General features: G+C 38.7%; 1 protein-coding gene across 1 annotated transcript in view; it reads right to left on the bottom strand.

Moving 5' to 3' along the window:
- The window catches only part of LOC121868016 (laccase-1-like), a 46,149-nt gene that overhangs the window by 3,765 nt on the left and 24,184 nt on the right, over nt 1-18,200 (bottom strand). The window contains exons 3-13 of the mRNA XM_042368254.1: nt 11,850-11,965; nt 10,513-10,659; nt 9,198-9,355; nt 6,867-6,919; nt 5,814-5,983; nt 5,061-5,171; nt 3,256-3,379; nt 2,306-2,436; nt 1,782-1,868; nt 1,172-1,355; nt 253-465 (exon numbers count right to left, since the gene is read on the bottom strand). Of these exons, the coding sequence (XP_042224188.1) occupies nt 253-465; nt 1,172-1,355; nt 1,782-1,868; nt 2,306-2,436; nt 3,256-3,379; nt 5,061-5,171; nt 5,814-5,983; nt 6,867-6,919; nt 9,198-9,355; nt 10,513-10,659; nt 11,850-11,965 (1,494 nt within the window). The remainder of the gene's footprint in view (nt 1-252; nt 466-1,171; nt 1,356-1,781; nt 1,869-2,305; nt 2,437-3,255; nt 3,380-5,060; nt 5,172-5,813; nt 5,984-6,866; nt 6,920-9,197; nt 9,356-10,512; nt 10,660-11,849; nt 11,966-18,200) is intronic.

The following is an 18,200-nucleotide window of genomic DNA, read 5'->3' as shown; positions in this document are numbered from 1 at the left end:
GATGTTCCACAGCATGTGATATTTACTATTACAGTACTGTATATATAATCCTTATTAGCTACCATAATGATATTTACCATTTCCCTCTCCAAAAACTGTATACAATTTCTCCCTGTGTTCTATTATTGCACAAAACTGATCATTTAGTGCTCATATGGCTCTAAAATTCACGTTCACCCCATGGAGAGGCAATGTCATACGAAACACCTAGACTAATACCCATCTAGTTCCTTGTCTCATGACCAAACTCACCTTCATCAACCAGGATTAGTTCAATTAGACTGTTCCTCTTGACATTAAGGATGTGTGGGCAGTAGCAGAAGTCACCTTTGCAGTTTCTCTTGGCAGTGCCATTGCAGAAGGAATTGAAGTCAACGTCCTCGGGCTGTGACAGAGGTGGAGCACTCGGCAACTTAAGGCTGATCTCGTTTATCTGCGGCACGAATACACGAACCGGTTTCCTAACTGTGGAGATATAGGGGAATTTTACTTTTTAACATCATATAGGAAAAACTTTATTTTTTTCCTTTGATAACATCCCAAACACTTTGAGTTTATTGTGTCACATATGGGAACATCCCTTTTAAATTTAACAACCGAAAAACTTGTATTTTTCATTTTAACACTACTGTACTGTACATAGAAAGTAAATTTACTTTGGTGATGTACAAAAATTTTAAAAATGAGATTTGATATCCTTTGGTTTTAAACAAAATGGGGAATGCTTTTATCAACATCATCATCACCAGTAAGTACGAGTAAATAAACATACCTCCACAAATCTTCACAAGGAAATTTCTTTATCTGATTGGATACAGTAAGCACAAGGGAAAAGTTATTAGTGAACTTGAACCAAAGTGGAGTAACAGTAAGTAGAGAAGAAAGACCAGGAGAAGTGAATGAAGGAAGAAGAGCATTACACATATCTAGAGGTACAGGTGTCAACAAATGGAACATCAGGTAAAGGAACTGAACCAAAAGTAGCAGAGGGATAACAAGTAATAGATATACTGAGATATTATGCAGGAGAATCGCATCACAGGAGACAAATACGGGAATATACGGGAGAGTCAATGAGCTGATATTATTACCATATACAGTACAGTGAAGCATGGACAAAGAATGTAACAAAAGAGGATAAAGGTTTGACAAAAAACACAAATACACCAACCTCCAAAAAAGGGGTAGTAATCCTCGTGGTGGAAAAAGTCGTTATTCTTGCTGTAAAAGTCAAAGTCCAGCCAGAATGTGTAGTCAGGCGTGCGGGAAATATCTTCACCCACTTCTACGCCTCGAATTTCGGCTGCTGTCAGGAAGGTGCCATCGCCAGGGGCAGCATTCAGCTTGTTCAGTTGCTGTGGCAGGGGAAAAGGGGGGCTTAAATATTTGCTTGGTAAGGAAACACCATACTGTATTGTAATTGTTTTTTCTGATGAGGAGGTAGTGAGTTTAACTGTTTGTTGTGGTAGGGAGATGGAAATACAGTAGTGAGATTAATTTGCCAAGAACACCATTGACCTTCAGACAGCCTGGGGTGTGGGTCTGGCCTCACGTATCCCAGATAGAATGAGATAAGTCTGAATGTTTGAGCTGGGTGGGTTTTTATGACAATCCAGTGGTGATACAGTCATACCACTGGTACTCTACTGTGGCTTACACCTAATATCAGTCACATATTGCTCAATAAGGATATGAATCTGGGGCCAATGGACTGCCAACCCTATATGGTAACTAACCCACCTCTGTGTTGCCTTATACACTGAAATTAACATTAGACTAACCAAGCCCTCACGGATGGTGGAGTTATAATCGACATCATCCAGACTGCTAGGGAAGCCTTCTGAACCCTCATACCTCAGCACTGCCACCTGTAGGGTAAGTCTTCATCAGGAAACTTCATAAAATATTGATGCTGATTGAAGTTAATTGGTTAATTTATAATCTGTAAGTTATACACAGGAAACAATTTGGCTTTCAGGTACCAATATACAGTATAATTTTGTTTTAATTTTCATTGGTTTTTGTTTATTACATTAAAGGAAGGAATTAAAAAACAAATGTGTATGTGTGTGTGTGTGTGTGTGTGTGTGTGTGTGTGTGTGTGTGTGTGTGTTAGAAACAAAGTACTACAATATTGTATTAACATTATTTCTAGCAATAAGGAAATATTTTGCAGGAGTTTACCACTTCAGCTTACAACTAAAAAACAACATCTTATTCACTGAGATTATTCATTATCCTTGCTCATGGACAATGTTAGTTAAACCACAAACTTATTTCTAAAACATGGCAAGACTTAAGTCACCTGGTGGGCAGACTTGAAGCGCTCGTCACAGTCCAGCATTCCCTGGAACCTTATCCAATAGGTGGCAATACTTTGAGAGGTGGTCACCACAAAGTCCCATCTCTCTCCTCCATAAATAGTCAGGGACTCCACTGTGAGGGTGTGAGACAGATGAATGAGTACTAATACTGGGTGACTGAGTACAAGTGATGGGTGAGTGAATATGAGTGTTGGGTGATTGAGTGGAGGCAAAATAAGAGTACTTAAATCAATGAACAATGGATGAGTGGAAAGGATTCGAAGAGCTGACTATGACAATTATATAGAAACTGGGAAGGGGATGGGAGGGGTGATTAGGGTGATAGATATAGAATGTTGGGACAGAGATAAAAGAGACAATTCCATCAAGGAGTAATGATAACTATGAAGAGTGAGAGACAACACATGATGTAGATATAAGGAATTAGTAAATAACACAAGTATGATATGATTTACTGCCATATTGCTTTGTTAGCTTAAATGTTACTCCTGTATTGCACACACACACACACACAAACACACTCCAGGCTAATTATACACCATCCCTCATTCTCTTTCCATATCTCCTCTTACTGCTCTTCTTCACCTTTCCTTACACAGTCATTCCATACCTTTCTTCACTCTTCCTTTATATTTAAAGCTTTATCTTCCATCTAAACTCATCCCTCATTGTACTGTACACACACATTGACATATACATCGGTACACACACACACACACCTAACCTAACTTAGACCCAAAAAAGGATTAGTAACCATTTCGAGGGAAGTCACAATGGTAAGTAGACAAACTGGGATGTTACCCATATATTTCCATCCTCTTACCTATACCCTGTTTGACAGAATATATACCTCACATATTCATACTCTGCTCCCTTTGTATCTTCCTCTTTAATCCCTTTCATACTCCATCTTCCTCTTACACTCACTCACCTTCTATGGGCTGGATGGGCATGCCGTCAGTGGCGATGGGGACAAGGGTGTGGTTGTCAACAGAGATAACAATAGGGCAGTTCTGTATGCTGTTACTCAGAGCTCTGAACCTGTAGCGCCGAAGCTGTTATGAGGCAATCAGTGAGATATATGTGTGAAAAGTGTTCAATAAACATCAGCCTATACTATCAGGAATCATTATATAAACTGTTGAAGAATTATTTTGTAATCTGATAAGAGGTACAGTACATATGTAGGTTCTATACATTTAGGTACATTCAACCTGACTACCACACAAGATAACATTCATTTACTCACATAAAAACACAACATCCTTGACCACCGAAGGGTCAAGACGTACCTGGCACTCCTCTTGGAGCAGCCAGGTCAACCGTTAAGTTGGCCCATACCAACCCCCTCCCCTGAACCCTCCTCCCCACCGGAATATCAACAAGTTCTCGCCAGAAGTTACAATTTCATTTAGGAAAGGAACGGAACCAGTGTTAAACAGAGGTGAACAGTGGTGAACAGTGCTTAAGTCAGTGAGAACAACTCAACAGTAACAGTCATACCCAAGTTAACCTTCACACAGTGAGGTCCCAGGTACCCAGTGATAACGGCCCGTGAGACCCAACAACAACCAGCGATGTGTTAATCCGTCTACGATAGGAAGGCCTAAGACCAAACCTCACTCATATAACACCATCTGTGAGGGAATTACTACACCACATGTCCCTCATAACACCATATGTGAGGGAATTACTACACCACGTCAAGTCCCTCATCACACCATCTGTGAGGGAATTACTACACCACGTGAGGTCCCTCATAACACCATCTGTGAGGGAATTACTACACCACGTCAGGCCCCTCATAACACCATCTGTGAGGGAATTACTACACCACGTGCCCCTCATAACACCATCTGTGAGGTAATTACTACACCACGTGAGGTCCCTCATAACACCATCTGTGAGGTAATTACTACACCACGTGAGGTCCCTCATAACACCATCTGTGAGGGAATTACTACACCACGTGAGGCCCCTCATAACACCATCTGCGAGGGAATTACTACACCACGCCAGGTCCCTCATAACACCATCTGAGGGAACTACTACACCACGTGAGTTCCTCCTAACACCATCTGGGAGGGAGTTACTCCACTACGAGTTTGCTGTTCAACACCTACATTCATCTGTATGTTCACTGTATGTTCCTTTACCTTTCTCTAATGAAGGCTTTTGTTAAACCACCAATGTGTATGTAATAAGTCATTTATGTCCAATGTATATTTCCAGCCTTCGGGCTGCAGAATTTTTTCAATAAACCGTTAATTATTATTATTATTATTATTATTATTATTATTATTATTATTATAAAAATCACTGAAAATATTGAATACTTTAGCATTACCTTCAAGTAAATTTAATGTTCTGATTTTTCAAGCTAACAAATTCTACTTAACGGATTAAATGGCTGTAAGGAAAAATATAAATACAAACAAGGAACTGGTCTTATGTGGAAATCTTCAAGCCACAACATCTTTACTGTGTGTGTGTGTGATATTATAGCCAAAGAGTTACCAGGTAATCATAAAATTACTCATTCAAGGATATACTTCTTTTTTCAATCTTGCAAAAACTTGACAACAGATCAAAACATCGTACCCAATTTACAAGTAGCCATTGACACTAACCAACATCTGAATTTGGCACAGTACCCACACACTATTCTAATTCACAGCATAAGGATTTCAGACCTACAAGTGCCTCCAGACCTACTTGACTTTACACTTTACTCACTGGTTTGACAGAGTACTCCTGGACTGGTGTGTAGACCTCAACACCATCTCTCTCAAACTTGACAAACTTCCCGCGGCCGTTGATCAGTATATTGTAGGGTTTGTTGTCATGCTGTAGATAAATCAACTCATTAAATTCAAAAAGAGGTAATTAACTAGAGATGAATGAATATATTAAACAGTACAGTGGGGTATGCTATAACGAATCTAATTGGTTCTAGAACCTTGTTCGTTATAGGGTTAATCCGTTCCAGGCCCCCAAATACAACCACTAAACACTGAAAAATATAATATAAAATTGTAAAAATTGTAAAAAAGTGCATAGATATGCATCTAAACCCCTGAAATAAAGAATATCATTAATACTTGTAATAAAAAAACAATAAATTAGTAAAAAAAAAAAAATATATATATATAATAATGTTCGTTGTAGGAGTTTCGTTCGTTATAGCAATCTCAATTTTATAGGTAAAACCGTTCGTTATAGGAATATTCGTAGTAGGATCCGTTCGTTATAGCATACCCCACTGTACTCATAGTCAACAGTATTACCTCAAACTCTACACTGAAAACTATGATGAATTAGTTGCAAAAGTCATGATGTCACAATCATATACTCCATGAAACTGACCCATAAAAAATAAGAAAATATAAGATTATATTATATACTCCCAGTAACAGAAATCAATCTCAAACATTAGACAACACTCACAGAACAATAGTAATCTGATATTATCAAGACCTAACGACATACCTCTGTGTGATGATGGTTGACGAACTTGTCAATTCCAAGACCATCAAGCCAATCAGTGATGACAAAGACGTGGTTGTAGTCGTCCTCATCATAAAAGTGTTTGTTCGGGTCGTGTTCCCGAGGCTCTCGAATTATTAGTGATCCAAACATTCCATCGGTCCTCTGAAGACCTTGAGTAAAGTGAAGAAAATGTAAAATTATTATGAAGTGAGCTAGTACTGTATATGTATTCTCCGGTACAGTAAATAATACAATTTGTTCCCTTGAATCAAGACTTGTTATCTTTGGATTGTGTGAGAACAATCCAGACAGGTTATGCTATGGCCTCAAATCCTGGCAATATCAGGATCCAAGTGAGTGTTAGATAAGAAAATAATAAAAAAAAATAATGACAGCAGCAATAATAATAATAATAATAATAATAATAAAAAAAATGTCATATGGGAGTGCTTCAACATATGAACTTTTCTTTACATTAAGCCTGAGTAATCCTGGGTTATGAAAGCTGTTCCCTTATTGGCCAGGAGCAGTTACCTACTCAGCCATCCCAAGTTTAGATATCAAACTCACATTAAAAGACTAATTTATATTAAAACAATACAGTTACAATGCACAATGTTATCATCTCAGGCCATAAGCACAAGAGTGAGGCCACACAGAATAACACATACAGTACTAGCTGAGTGGCTCCATGGAAGGCACACCACAGCTTATACTTCAATGTTTTTGAGTATCCATGGCTTTATTTTCTCATCAAATACCCTGTACTTATAGCCATTAATTTCTGATAACAGGAAGAGTTTTCTTGGGTTTTACTGCACTATGAGCTAAAGGATATAACTAAGGAAGACTTTCAGGAGTTAAGTACTGTACTTGCCAGACTGAGTTCTACACTAATACTTCAGTACATACCATAAGTGAGTGAGTTAAGTGCTCAAATTCTTTATGACATTAGAAATTTTATAGGTAAGTTAAGTGCTGTAATACTTGAGAACACACAAATTATATCTGAGTTAGTTAAGTGCACTCATACTTGTGAACATGAATACTTACCAGAATGAGAGTGCCAGTAATGAGTGCCAGGATGGTCTGCCAAGAAGTGGTATCTGAGGAGGACAAGACAGAGATGTTTAAGCATCATTCATCTTTGCTGCAAAATCAGAATTAATCATTATGAAAAGAATACTGTTATCTGGTGTAGGAAATCCTGGGTCATGCTGGATATCTTGGCACTGGGAATACTTCAATAGAAAATCATTATTATAAGAATTTCTATCTTCAAGTCACACACACACACACTTCACATTTCCAACAAGAATTCAGTCACCTATATCCCTTACTAAACTGCCATGGATATGGAAATTTTTTAACAATCTTTTTAACTAATAACTGAATCTTTAGGCCGTCAGTCACATTTTTGTTACGCACTGTCAACAAGAATCGAGGTGGTTTTTATGTTATGGTCTGGGAATTAAACTATCAGATGTATGGACAACCACATAGACTGAGAGAGAGATAATAATATAAGTATATTAACATTTAAACCACACATGCAGCTAACCCTGAGTGAGACAGACTTCCATACTTGAATCATATTCCTAGCTTGTTCATGGAAACACATTAACTTAGGATTTATCATGCATTAGCATTATTTGTACAGTATAAATTTATGTGTATATAAAGTACTTTCAACTGAATGTGAAGTAAAACATGAAAGATGAAGATTTTTATATAGGGGTACAGATTTATATTGAAGACAAGACACCAGAGGAAAGATTCATATACTGTACTGTATTACTGTACAATCAAAGACAAAAGTTGTGTCGCGGTTTTGTCCGAAGATTAAATACAACTCGTGAAACATTATGAGAGCCCCCTTGTCATGATCGTGATGACGGCTAACCTGAAAACCTTAAGGATTCATATTACGCTCAAACGTCCACAAAACCTTCTGAGTCCCCCAGTGGAAACGTCCCCCGTTTTCTCTGTTTCCCCGTCTTTGTCTTAAGGGAACTTTGAATATAATCCGCGGATTTCGTAGCAGACGCTGTATGTTGGGACCTGTTGCCATCCAACCCTTTGTGATCAATTTGATTTTGCTTTTGATAGCTGAGTCAGAGCATTGTTAGTGAGGATAATAGTAGGGAATGAAACTGAGCGCATAGTCTCAGTTTCAACGTCAGAGTGTACAGTAAATTAATTCATCGAAATAGAAGTAGGTGGACTCCCTGGCCTATTTTGAGTGAAGGTGCCGCGGGCATTTCTACCGTTAGTAAGTGCCCGTCCCTTCATCCATACAGGTATGCCATTCCACTCAGTGTTGTAATTCGCCCTTCTTTAAGTGATTTGACCCAATTAATAGTTGATTGTGCAAGTGTTACAGTAACGTAGTTGATATGCTCTGAGTGAAGTCATATTTACGTCTTTAACGTCCCCTGAAATGTGATGTCGTTGTCACAGTTAGTAAGTGCCCGTCCCTTCATCCATACAGGTCCCTAACGCAGCCTAGGCCGTGTCTGTAGGGTGGATGTTGTATCCACTATGTCTGGGGAGATGTCCGAGGTCCAGTAGGATCAGTTACCTTCGTGAGACCCGGCCGTCAGACACTTCAGACTACCTATGGCCCCCATAGCTGGCTCGTCTGGCCCTAACGCTAGGCCTGCGAGGTGACCCCAGATCACCAAGCCACACACCACTACCAGCCCCCATCATTGGTGGATGAGTGTCTAACTCAGTAGGGCTATTTGTGTGGTGGGATTAATCCACTGGGATCTTCAGAGTTCGTTGGAAAGTACTCCATGGTGGCTGGACCCCATGGCTGTTGCTTGAGTATCACTCCTGACGACTGAGTGTTGTAGTGGCAGTTGCCCTGGTCTTTATGGTGCTAAGTGACTATAAGAGTTGAGTGTCATTGAGTATGTCCACCCAGTAGGGTTGGAAGTGTTATTGAGTATGTTCACCCAGTAATGGTGTGAGTATGTTGAGCCTGAGGGCCTAGTACTAGATTTCGTCTGTTGGTACATATAAATTCTTTCTCCTAATTTCATATTAATGTTTAAATAAATTTTGTATTTGTATATTGTGTCTATTATTTACCTACAGTATTTACCGTTATTTCTTCCCTATTGCTTGTTACTATCATTTCATCTACCCACGAGCCTCCTCTCGTCACGCTACCAATGGTAATAAGTATGAGAGTAAAAGGGATTGTTACTGACACACAGGCCCTCATAAATGGTGGCAGCTGAGGCCCTCATACCCTACCACAAGGCAGAGCTCACCAAAAGTTTAGCCTTTCGGCATATGTTTTCACCAAAATTCACGACACGACTATTGTCTTTCATTGTACATTGAATGGACCGTGACAGAGGTAATGGGTTTTACCTGAAAGTGGTGCCAGCAGTGATGGGACACTGGGTAAGGAAGGGGACACCATCCATGAATTGGGTGCCCCACTGATGGAGGCCATGCCAATGTATTGAGGTGGAGTCACTGCCCAGCTCATTAACCACGTCCACCACCACCTCGTCCCCAACACACACCTGGTGATAAGGTACTGTAGGTATTAGGTTGCCTCATGTCTATCCTAAGTCATAATATCTATTTTCACTTGAATCCATACAGTACAGTACAGTATGTGAATTCCCCATGTATGGAACATCCTCTGTCTTGAGTCAATAATATGTACGAAGACCTCAGTATTGTACTGTATATCACTGATCACACTACACTACATGTATGAAGGCTACTCTCCTTCAGGCTACCCTGAATTGTATGGATGCCCTCTGTGTTATAGATCTCCTCATATGTATTTCCCTTCATATAAAATAAAGTTAATATAAGGTAGTAATCATTTACAGAAATATTATACATGTATATAAATAATTATCTTAATGGTAAAGTCATACTGTAGAAGAATTATTTGTCTTTGAGCTGGATAATAATTATTTGTAGATTACTCCAGGAAGACTCTACAATATGTCCTGTAGTAAACACCCCTATACAATCACTGTGTGTACATTATAGCATCAATAATATTCTTTAATTACTCATATTTTGTAAAATATTCTCATGTTCATAGTAACAAAAAAATACATTTTGTTTTCATCATGAAGTCTAATATAATCAACAGAGGAGACAGTATGGTAGGCAACCTGTAACATGAAGGGAGACACCGTGAACAAATTTATTCACAAGAATGGAGAACTCATGTACAGTACTAACTTAGAAGTATGTACAGCGGTTACATTCAAGCTATGAAATAAATTTTTATACTTCTCGGCATTTATGCAATTTTTCTCAAAATGTATGAAGAACCTTGTGTCCAAAATCCAGAGTTCATTCCTAAAAAAATAAAGAGTGAACAATCCACTCAACAAAACTATCCCTATACTGCAGTACAGTATGTACTGTATATGCAAGCTTCAATATGCAATATTTATCACAAGTCAGGAAGTTTGTATAACCTGATCGACTGAAATATTTGAATAGTCTACAGAATGGAGCTACTGTACTGTACTTGTAAATGGAGAAAATATCAGTAGAGTGCAGAATTAATGAACAGTACTGTACTCGTGGTCTAAGGGCCTACTATACAGAACTTTTTGCATACAGAACTAGGAAAGGAAGAAAAAAATAACTAAAAACACATTCCTGGAGATCTTCTTATAATGAAGGCCCACCACAGAGAATCACTTACATGCATGGCAGGTCCTGGCAGCCTACGATTCACAGTGATGAGAGGCCTCTCGAAGCCATCAGCGGCAGCGCAGTGGGGGCGAGAACAGTCAGTCAGGTTAAAGGGACAGTCATAACAGGCCTTGCTCATGGTGATGTACCACTCTACCTGCAACACAGTCAGGGGCTGTACTGTACAGTACACTATAGTTACATTAAAATTCATTAAATTGTAATAGTTCTCTAAACATAAAATATCAGTTTGTGCCATTTCAACATAAATGTTAAAATAGCTATACGTATACTGTATTGTATACAGTATAAATATAATAAACAAAATATAATGTAGTGTAATACTGTACTGTAGTTTAAAAAAAATACTGTACAGAACTGCACTGTACTGTAAGTAGAATAACAAGTCCTCCACATCCTGTAAATCTGTAGGGCCATATATTTAGTGGGATGTAGATAATATTCAATGAGTTACAAATACAATAGCTACAGTGTTCAGATTAATTAGGAAATGTACATAATACTCCTGATGTCTTAACTGTCCACAGTGAACTGATAAGATATTAAGTTCCATGATGTAAAAGATTCAAGCTGTAAACAGGGTACTGTATAGATATCTTTATGTGGTGCCTTAACAGTTTCCACACCAACACTTGCCCCTTCTGTAGCCCTTGAGCCACCCCACACAACAGTTGTGTGGTGCCAAGTGACTCAGGCCAAATATGATCTTGTGTGTCCTTTTAGTAAACTGTATGTGAGGGTCACAGGAGGTAGTGACAGACACATTAACTACCCTATAGTGACAACTAGACAATTTTAAATGCAGCGTGAGTATGTATACTGTATGAACAAACAAAATATATACATACTGTACAGTGTACAGGTATAGTTACTGTATGTACAGTCAACAAAAAAAATTCTGCACCTTTATGGTGTTATACAGTACAATATGACACACCGGACCAAGAATTCTGAACAACATTCATTTATGCGGGTTGTTGCTGTTAATTTCTCTGTTATTAACTATATGAGATATAAAAAATACATCATACTGGTTATACAATGTATCATACAACCAGAAATACCAACCTTACCAAATTAACATGGCCCCAGTCAGTGATCGTTGCAGAGGCCATCAGACCTAGAGGTGCAGAATATTTTTTTTTTTGCTGACTGTACATCAATAAGTAAGAAGACTTGTTAACCATGGTTGATCAAAAAGATCTCTTTGCTAGAGCAGGGGAGTCAGGGTGGAGATGAACAGCAGTGAGTTAGGATAGTTATCAACAGAGGTGAGGGAGTCAGGTCAACAAACACACACACTAGTTGATGACGATGATGAGGTACCTTGAAGGTGTAGCGGCAGACACGGGAGTCGCCGCCCAGGACGCACTCCCTCACACAGGGGTGTGACAGGTCCTCCAGTGTCTCTAAGGTCTCCACCATGCTCTGTGTCACCGTCTCTGTGGATAAGGAGAATGCTGTAACCTATATAAATAAGATGAGTTTTCTAAGTTAGTTGAAGGCTTTTGCAAGACCAAAATTTGTAAACGAGAAATGCCTCTAAAAATTATGGTTAGATCACCTTTGTAGTGGGGAACACCTTTCTTGGTGGGACCCACAACAGAGTAGGGTATAATGTTTGTCATCCAGATCGCAGCCTTCATCAGCTTGGACCACACAACTAATTCTTATCACAGCTCACTTATAGTAATTGTTTCAACAAAGATTAAGAAAGCTTCCAACTTGCCATATCCCACTGGTGATAAAAATTAGTTTCATACCAAATCCCACTGGTGATAAAAATTAGTTTCATACCAAATCCCACTGGTGATAAAAATTAGTTTCATAATACATTACTGGCATAATGATTCCGATGTTAACTTTTGTAAAAATATTCAAAGTTGAAGTTTTTACATGGGCTAACGTCAAAATTATAGTTGTGGTGAACTGACCTTCGTGCAGCCCTTCAGTATCGATATAATAATGGCACTTGATCACCTGCAGATGGAGTTGACTGAGCTACAAACAAGTATGGATCGAAAGGGTCAGTTTCAGATGTTGCCAATCTCCTTTCCTGAGCTTCACAAATACACATGGAAATTCACCAACCTTTTTGTCAGTTCATGCATATGAGTCAACATTCTTGAATAAGATATATGCCAAGAGCAAATAACGTCCCTCCTCAGTGACTCCCATCTTGAACAGTGTAATTCTTGGGTCGTGCCTCGTTTTAACAACATCGTGGACTAGCACCAACAAATGTACTGTTCACCGCAGATACCGTCACGTACACTACACGTACTATTTTATTCATTCCCAGTAATGAAGGTTGACACGGGGCATTATGGCTGCTCTATCAGTTTAATATTGTGTTATTACCATCATAATCATGCTAAACGACCTTAAATTCTTGAAAGAAAAATGTTAGGGTAACAGACGTGACCGATCGCCTAAGCGGCTAACGAGCTGATCAGTGGTGAAGAGGATAAAAGTAAAGTAAGTAAAAGTATGAGGTGGTAAATTAACTCATGCAAGAACATTCTCGGTTTTACTTGTTTAAAATGTTTTTGGTTGTGTGGCCTGCAAAGTGCTACAAGTTCACATATATATATTTATCACTGTCTAAAGAATATACCCAGACAAGTCACTTCACGTCCAGTGAGGCAGTGTTCTTCCTGGCTAATGTCGACAAAAACTCGTCAGTAACAAGAAGCAACATAAAACGTATACGTATCTTCACTCAACCATTGCATTGTCAAGTGACCTAGCACCAAGGTCATCTCACATTACTTGGTAGATCAGACGTGGATACCACAGCTGTGTTGTTATAATGTATTCCTACTCTAAGAAATAATGTCTTTTAGTGCATGTTCATAGTACTGTACTAACATATAAAAATAAAGAGAGTTATGTACTACATCCCTGGTTACGTGAAATACTATTAACTTAGGTAGTATCATGTATACTACCCAAACATAAATACATATACAATGACTGAGTTACTTTGTTATGAGTTATTCAAGTGTCAACAGCAAACTGAAGTCTTCACCGCTGAACTAAATAAAAACAAACCATATCAGGGACTATTTAGTATTAGCTACATGCATTACAGTACTCGAAATAAACATAAATTATTGCTAAATCTATAGTCTAATTATCATTTCTATCGCTTATCAATTTACTAGCCATTGTTCAGTGTCAGTAAGGAAGGTTAGATTAGGTCAGGTCCTATTTGGTCAGGTTTTGGCTATTTTAGATCATCAGGTTAGGTTAGGTCTTCCAAATCTTTATTTAATTCATCTTTATTTGGGAATCATTTCCTTGGGGGCGGACACCCTGGCGTCTTTTACGATAATGTGGAATACGTCGAGTCTTTCCTTGAGTGCACATGATGAACCCAATGACGAACAACATTAAACTATGCTATCACCGTATCACCTGCTACCACCATCCACCCTGACTGGTGTTGCATAGACCACTCGGCACCACCATCTGTTTTATCATTCTCTGTAATTTTTTTTTTTAAACTGAACAACTTAAAACCTTTCTTTTATACTCAAATATCAAAATATACAAGCAAGATTAATTTATTCGACATGTGTGTGTGTGTGTGTGTGTGTGTGTGTGTGGTGACATTAGTTATACGGAAGGTCAACAAGATCGTCCCGAACATCTGCGTCCCGTCTCGGTTGTGTGATTCACTTTCTCTCATATATTACTGAAGTGCCTTAAAAAAATTATTATCTGTATTCGTATTTCTGCTTTTGTCTCTTGCTAACACTGTTTCCCGAAGAAGAAAGAGGAGAGAAAAGAGAAGGGGAGAAATAAAGAAAGTATAAAGTAACAGAAAATGACAAACAGGAGGAAAAAAAAGAAGACGATAAGAACCAGATGAAAGAGTAGGAGGAGAAAGAAAAAATAAGCAGAAGAAAGTAGAATAACGAAGCAGAAGAGACAGTGCTTTCTTTAATCCTCATTTGTCATCAACAGTGACAAATGATCCACCCCCCCCCCGTGAGTGTGTGAGTGGTGAGAAGGATATAAAACAACTTGTCATTTTTACATAACAAGATGCGAACATGACACCAAGACACCGTGACCTTGACCTAGTTTCTCCACCTACTGTCACACACCATACGACCTTAGCCACGTGACCTTGACCTTGTTTTTCCAACCAACTATGACACACACACACACACACACACACTTTCTTTTTTACCACATCTATTGACCTACGTACTTTCTCTCTACCACATACTTATATATCTCTCTACTTTTGTCAACTACATCTACTTATATACTAACCTCTAATCTACACTGATAAATAAATAAAACAAGGATGAATCAGACAAAAAGATCATTACTAACTGTGGTCACTTCATCCCCTTGAGAAAGTTGAATGATAAACAGGATACTATGACATAAGTGGCTGGAGGTTAAACAACAAACAAGGAAGCACACTACACCCACACTTACTCGTATATCGGGACAAATAATAAACAATCATCGTTTCGTAATGTTCACAAACCTCTCCCGAAAAAATAAGATTGTTATTTTTTTTTATCTTTGTTAACGAGTTTAGCACAATGATTCTGTGTGTCGGGGGGGGGTGGGAGGGTGTGTGGGGGTGTGGGGGTAAATCTTGATCTATGTGGAGTTGAAATTATGTCATGTTGTTTAAGTGACTCATGGCGTTAGATTATGTTAGGTTAAGTGATTCACGGATTCTCAAGTTAAGGAGGAGAAAAAAAAAACTTACGATCCTTTGAGAAATGACTTGATTTATTCAGTATTTTTACAACTATTGAGTCACCCTTTAGCATAATGTAAACACGAGGAATCAATATTTTCACATGCATTAGGTTCCCCCTTGAGATAATGTAAAAACGAGGAACTAATATTTTCACATGTATTAATAACACACTCTATACACCATTGACAGGTTAAGGCGTAGCTAAAGACGTGGGTAGTATGTATGTATGTATGTACGTATGTATGCGTGTGTGTGTGCTGTCAGGGTACTAAAGCCAGCGAGGATATGGTCACTCAATGCAAGGTTAACTTTATTGGTTCAACATCCACCAACATTCTTCCTCCTCTTACTCATTCTTACTCAATCATCATCAACCTTCATTCATCACAATTCTGTTTCATTATCATTCATTTCTTTCTTTTTAGTCTAGTCATATTTATATCTTCGTTTTATTTCCATCAATATTCATTCGTTTTTGCTAATTACATAATCCTTGTTTTAATTATTCATATCACAGACCAGACAGACAGACAGACAGATTGCTAAATACCTACGCCACAGTTGAGTGACTAACACCCCTATTACAACACACACATGACTCAGCTGACCTACGCACCTACCACATTATGTCTCATCTTCATAGACCGGTGTAATACTAGTAGTTGTTGGTGATCTTCTTGACCCCTGAGTTATCACCTTTGACCTCTGACTTAATTCTATTTTTTTTACATTTGTTTTCATTTATTACTGTGTGTGTGTGTGTGTGTGTGTGTGTGTGTGTGTGCGCGAAACCATCCTAATTAAGAAACTCATAATAAAGTAGAGTTTAGTATTATTATACCTATAGTGAGTCGACTAGGTGACCCTGACCCCCAATGTGAGCCTTTTTTTTTAGGTTAATGTTAGGGAATTTTACAGTAAAGCTAGGGAATTTTTAGGGTAACGTTAGGGGACAAGTGCGAAAGTACAGAACACGGAGGCCACGATGGGAATAACCTTTAAAAAAAAAACAGTGGCTCTGGTAGGTGTCAATGTGTGGGGTAGAAAAAAAAACACCAGATGACACTCCATATGGTTCAGATATTTGGTACGCACGTTAGACAGCCAGACAGACAGACACGAGGTCTGGCCGTCCAATTCACCCACGCACCCTACTCCGCCTCCACTTGCATAACTAGTTCCTCATTACCATCTCTCCCTGACGTCAATCCTTATTAAGAAATACAGTGCACTAGATCCATTATGTTCCTGTTATCTTAGACGTGTGGAAGATAACTAGATCACTAAAGTTATTAACCCAAAAATCATCTAATCAAAAGGGTGAAATTTTTCCTCCTTGCGAAAAATAAGAAGAAAATAGGATTGTATTATTTTTTTTTTAGTTTGGTATAAAATTATTGGATCACCTGAAGAATCATCGCCCCAGCTTATTTCACCTGAAGATTAACTACCTTATTGCTAACTTAACCTAACCTAAACCTATTCTATCCTCACCTAAATCTAACCTAACATATCCTAACCTAACCTCATCCTCCCAAAATAGTTTTAGGGTGGTTTAATCTTTAGGTGAAATAAGCTGGGGCGATGATTCTTCAGGTGATCCAAAATATATACTGCGTAGTGTTAAAAATATTTCTCTTATATAAACTTTAAATAGTAAGACGAGTTAGAGTAAATACGGTGGTTATGTGTACAGAGAATTGTCGTTTGTTGTAGATAATGTAATAATAATAATAATAATAATAATTAACGGTTTACTAAAAGAGCTTGGCAGCCAGAAGGCTGAAAATATACAGTTACATATTTGGGGAATGGGTTTCGAATTACAAATAATATACAAGTAACATAAGTATTACAAATAAGATATATAATAACTAGATGGGGAAAAGCTCAAACTACAGTGCATTTCAACATAGTGACAGTGCAAGAAGTAGTATTTACTGGGAGTGAATACACTGGTTTATTACAAGTTATTGATAATTTTTACAATGGTTGGGACTGGGCTGTTCTTATAGCGATCAGTTCGTGCACGTATGGGCTGGATGCGGTTGTGGTGTCGAACAGCAATTCTCGGGCTAGGAATCTCAGGTGGTAGTAGGAGCCGGTGTCGAGGATGGTGTAGAAGCTTCTTACCAATGTGTGTGTGTGTAAAGTCACCCACCCAACCATTGTTACACCATACGGGGCATTGGGCAGTGATAAGTGTAATTTAGTTGTTATAGGTTTGAAGGTAATTGTCACTCACTCACTCACACACACATACACGCACGCACAATGAGGCAAGCCCTCCAGCCATCTGTACGAGACGACACGAATAAGTTGTGAATGGACAACTTGAGTTCCTACGCCACACGCAATAAACAGAGCGTGACGTGGAGGACACCCCATACACGAACAGATGGTGACGAAAGTTACGAGTCATGTAAGTATACTAGTTTTAACTACACCTCCCTCCCTTCCTCCTCCTCCTTCCTTCTCTCTGTCTCTCCTTCCTTCCTTCCTTCTCTTCTCCCAAAACATCAGAGGAAATGAAGGGACCAGAGGAGGAAGGAAGGGATGGATGAAGTGAAGGAAGGATAGAAATGGGGAAGGAAGGAGAGAAAGAGGGAAGGAAGGAAAGACAGGGAAGGAAGGAAAGAAGGAAGGGGAGACAAAATAAAGGAAGGATAGAAAGAGGAAAGAAGGAAGGAAGGAGAGACAAAAAGAAGGAAGGAAAGACAGGGAAGGAAGGAAGGAAGGATAGAAATGGGGATGGAAGGAGAGAAAGAGGGAAGGAAGTAAAGACAGGGAAGAAAGGAAGGAAGGAAGGAGAGACAAAATAAAGGAAGGATAGAAGGAGGAAAGAAGGAAGGAAGGAAGGAGAGACAGAGGGAAGGAAGGAGGGAAGAAAGACACTCGTGACACTAACAATAGGCACAATCTAGGCTGTCATTGGCTCTTGT

Source organism: Homarus americanus, unplaced genomic scaffold (genome assembly GCF_018991925.1).
Source record: "Homarus americanus isolate GMGI-L3 unplaced genomic scaffold, GMGI_Hamer_2.0 scaffold37032, whole genome shotgun sequence".
Lineage (NCBI taxonomy): Eukaryota > Metazoa > Arthropoda > Malacostraca > Decapoda > Nephropidae > Homarus > Homarus americanus.
Note: the sequence above shows the minus strand (reverse complement) of the source record. Positions and strands in the feature narration are given on the sequence as shown.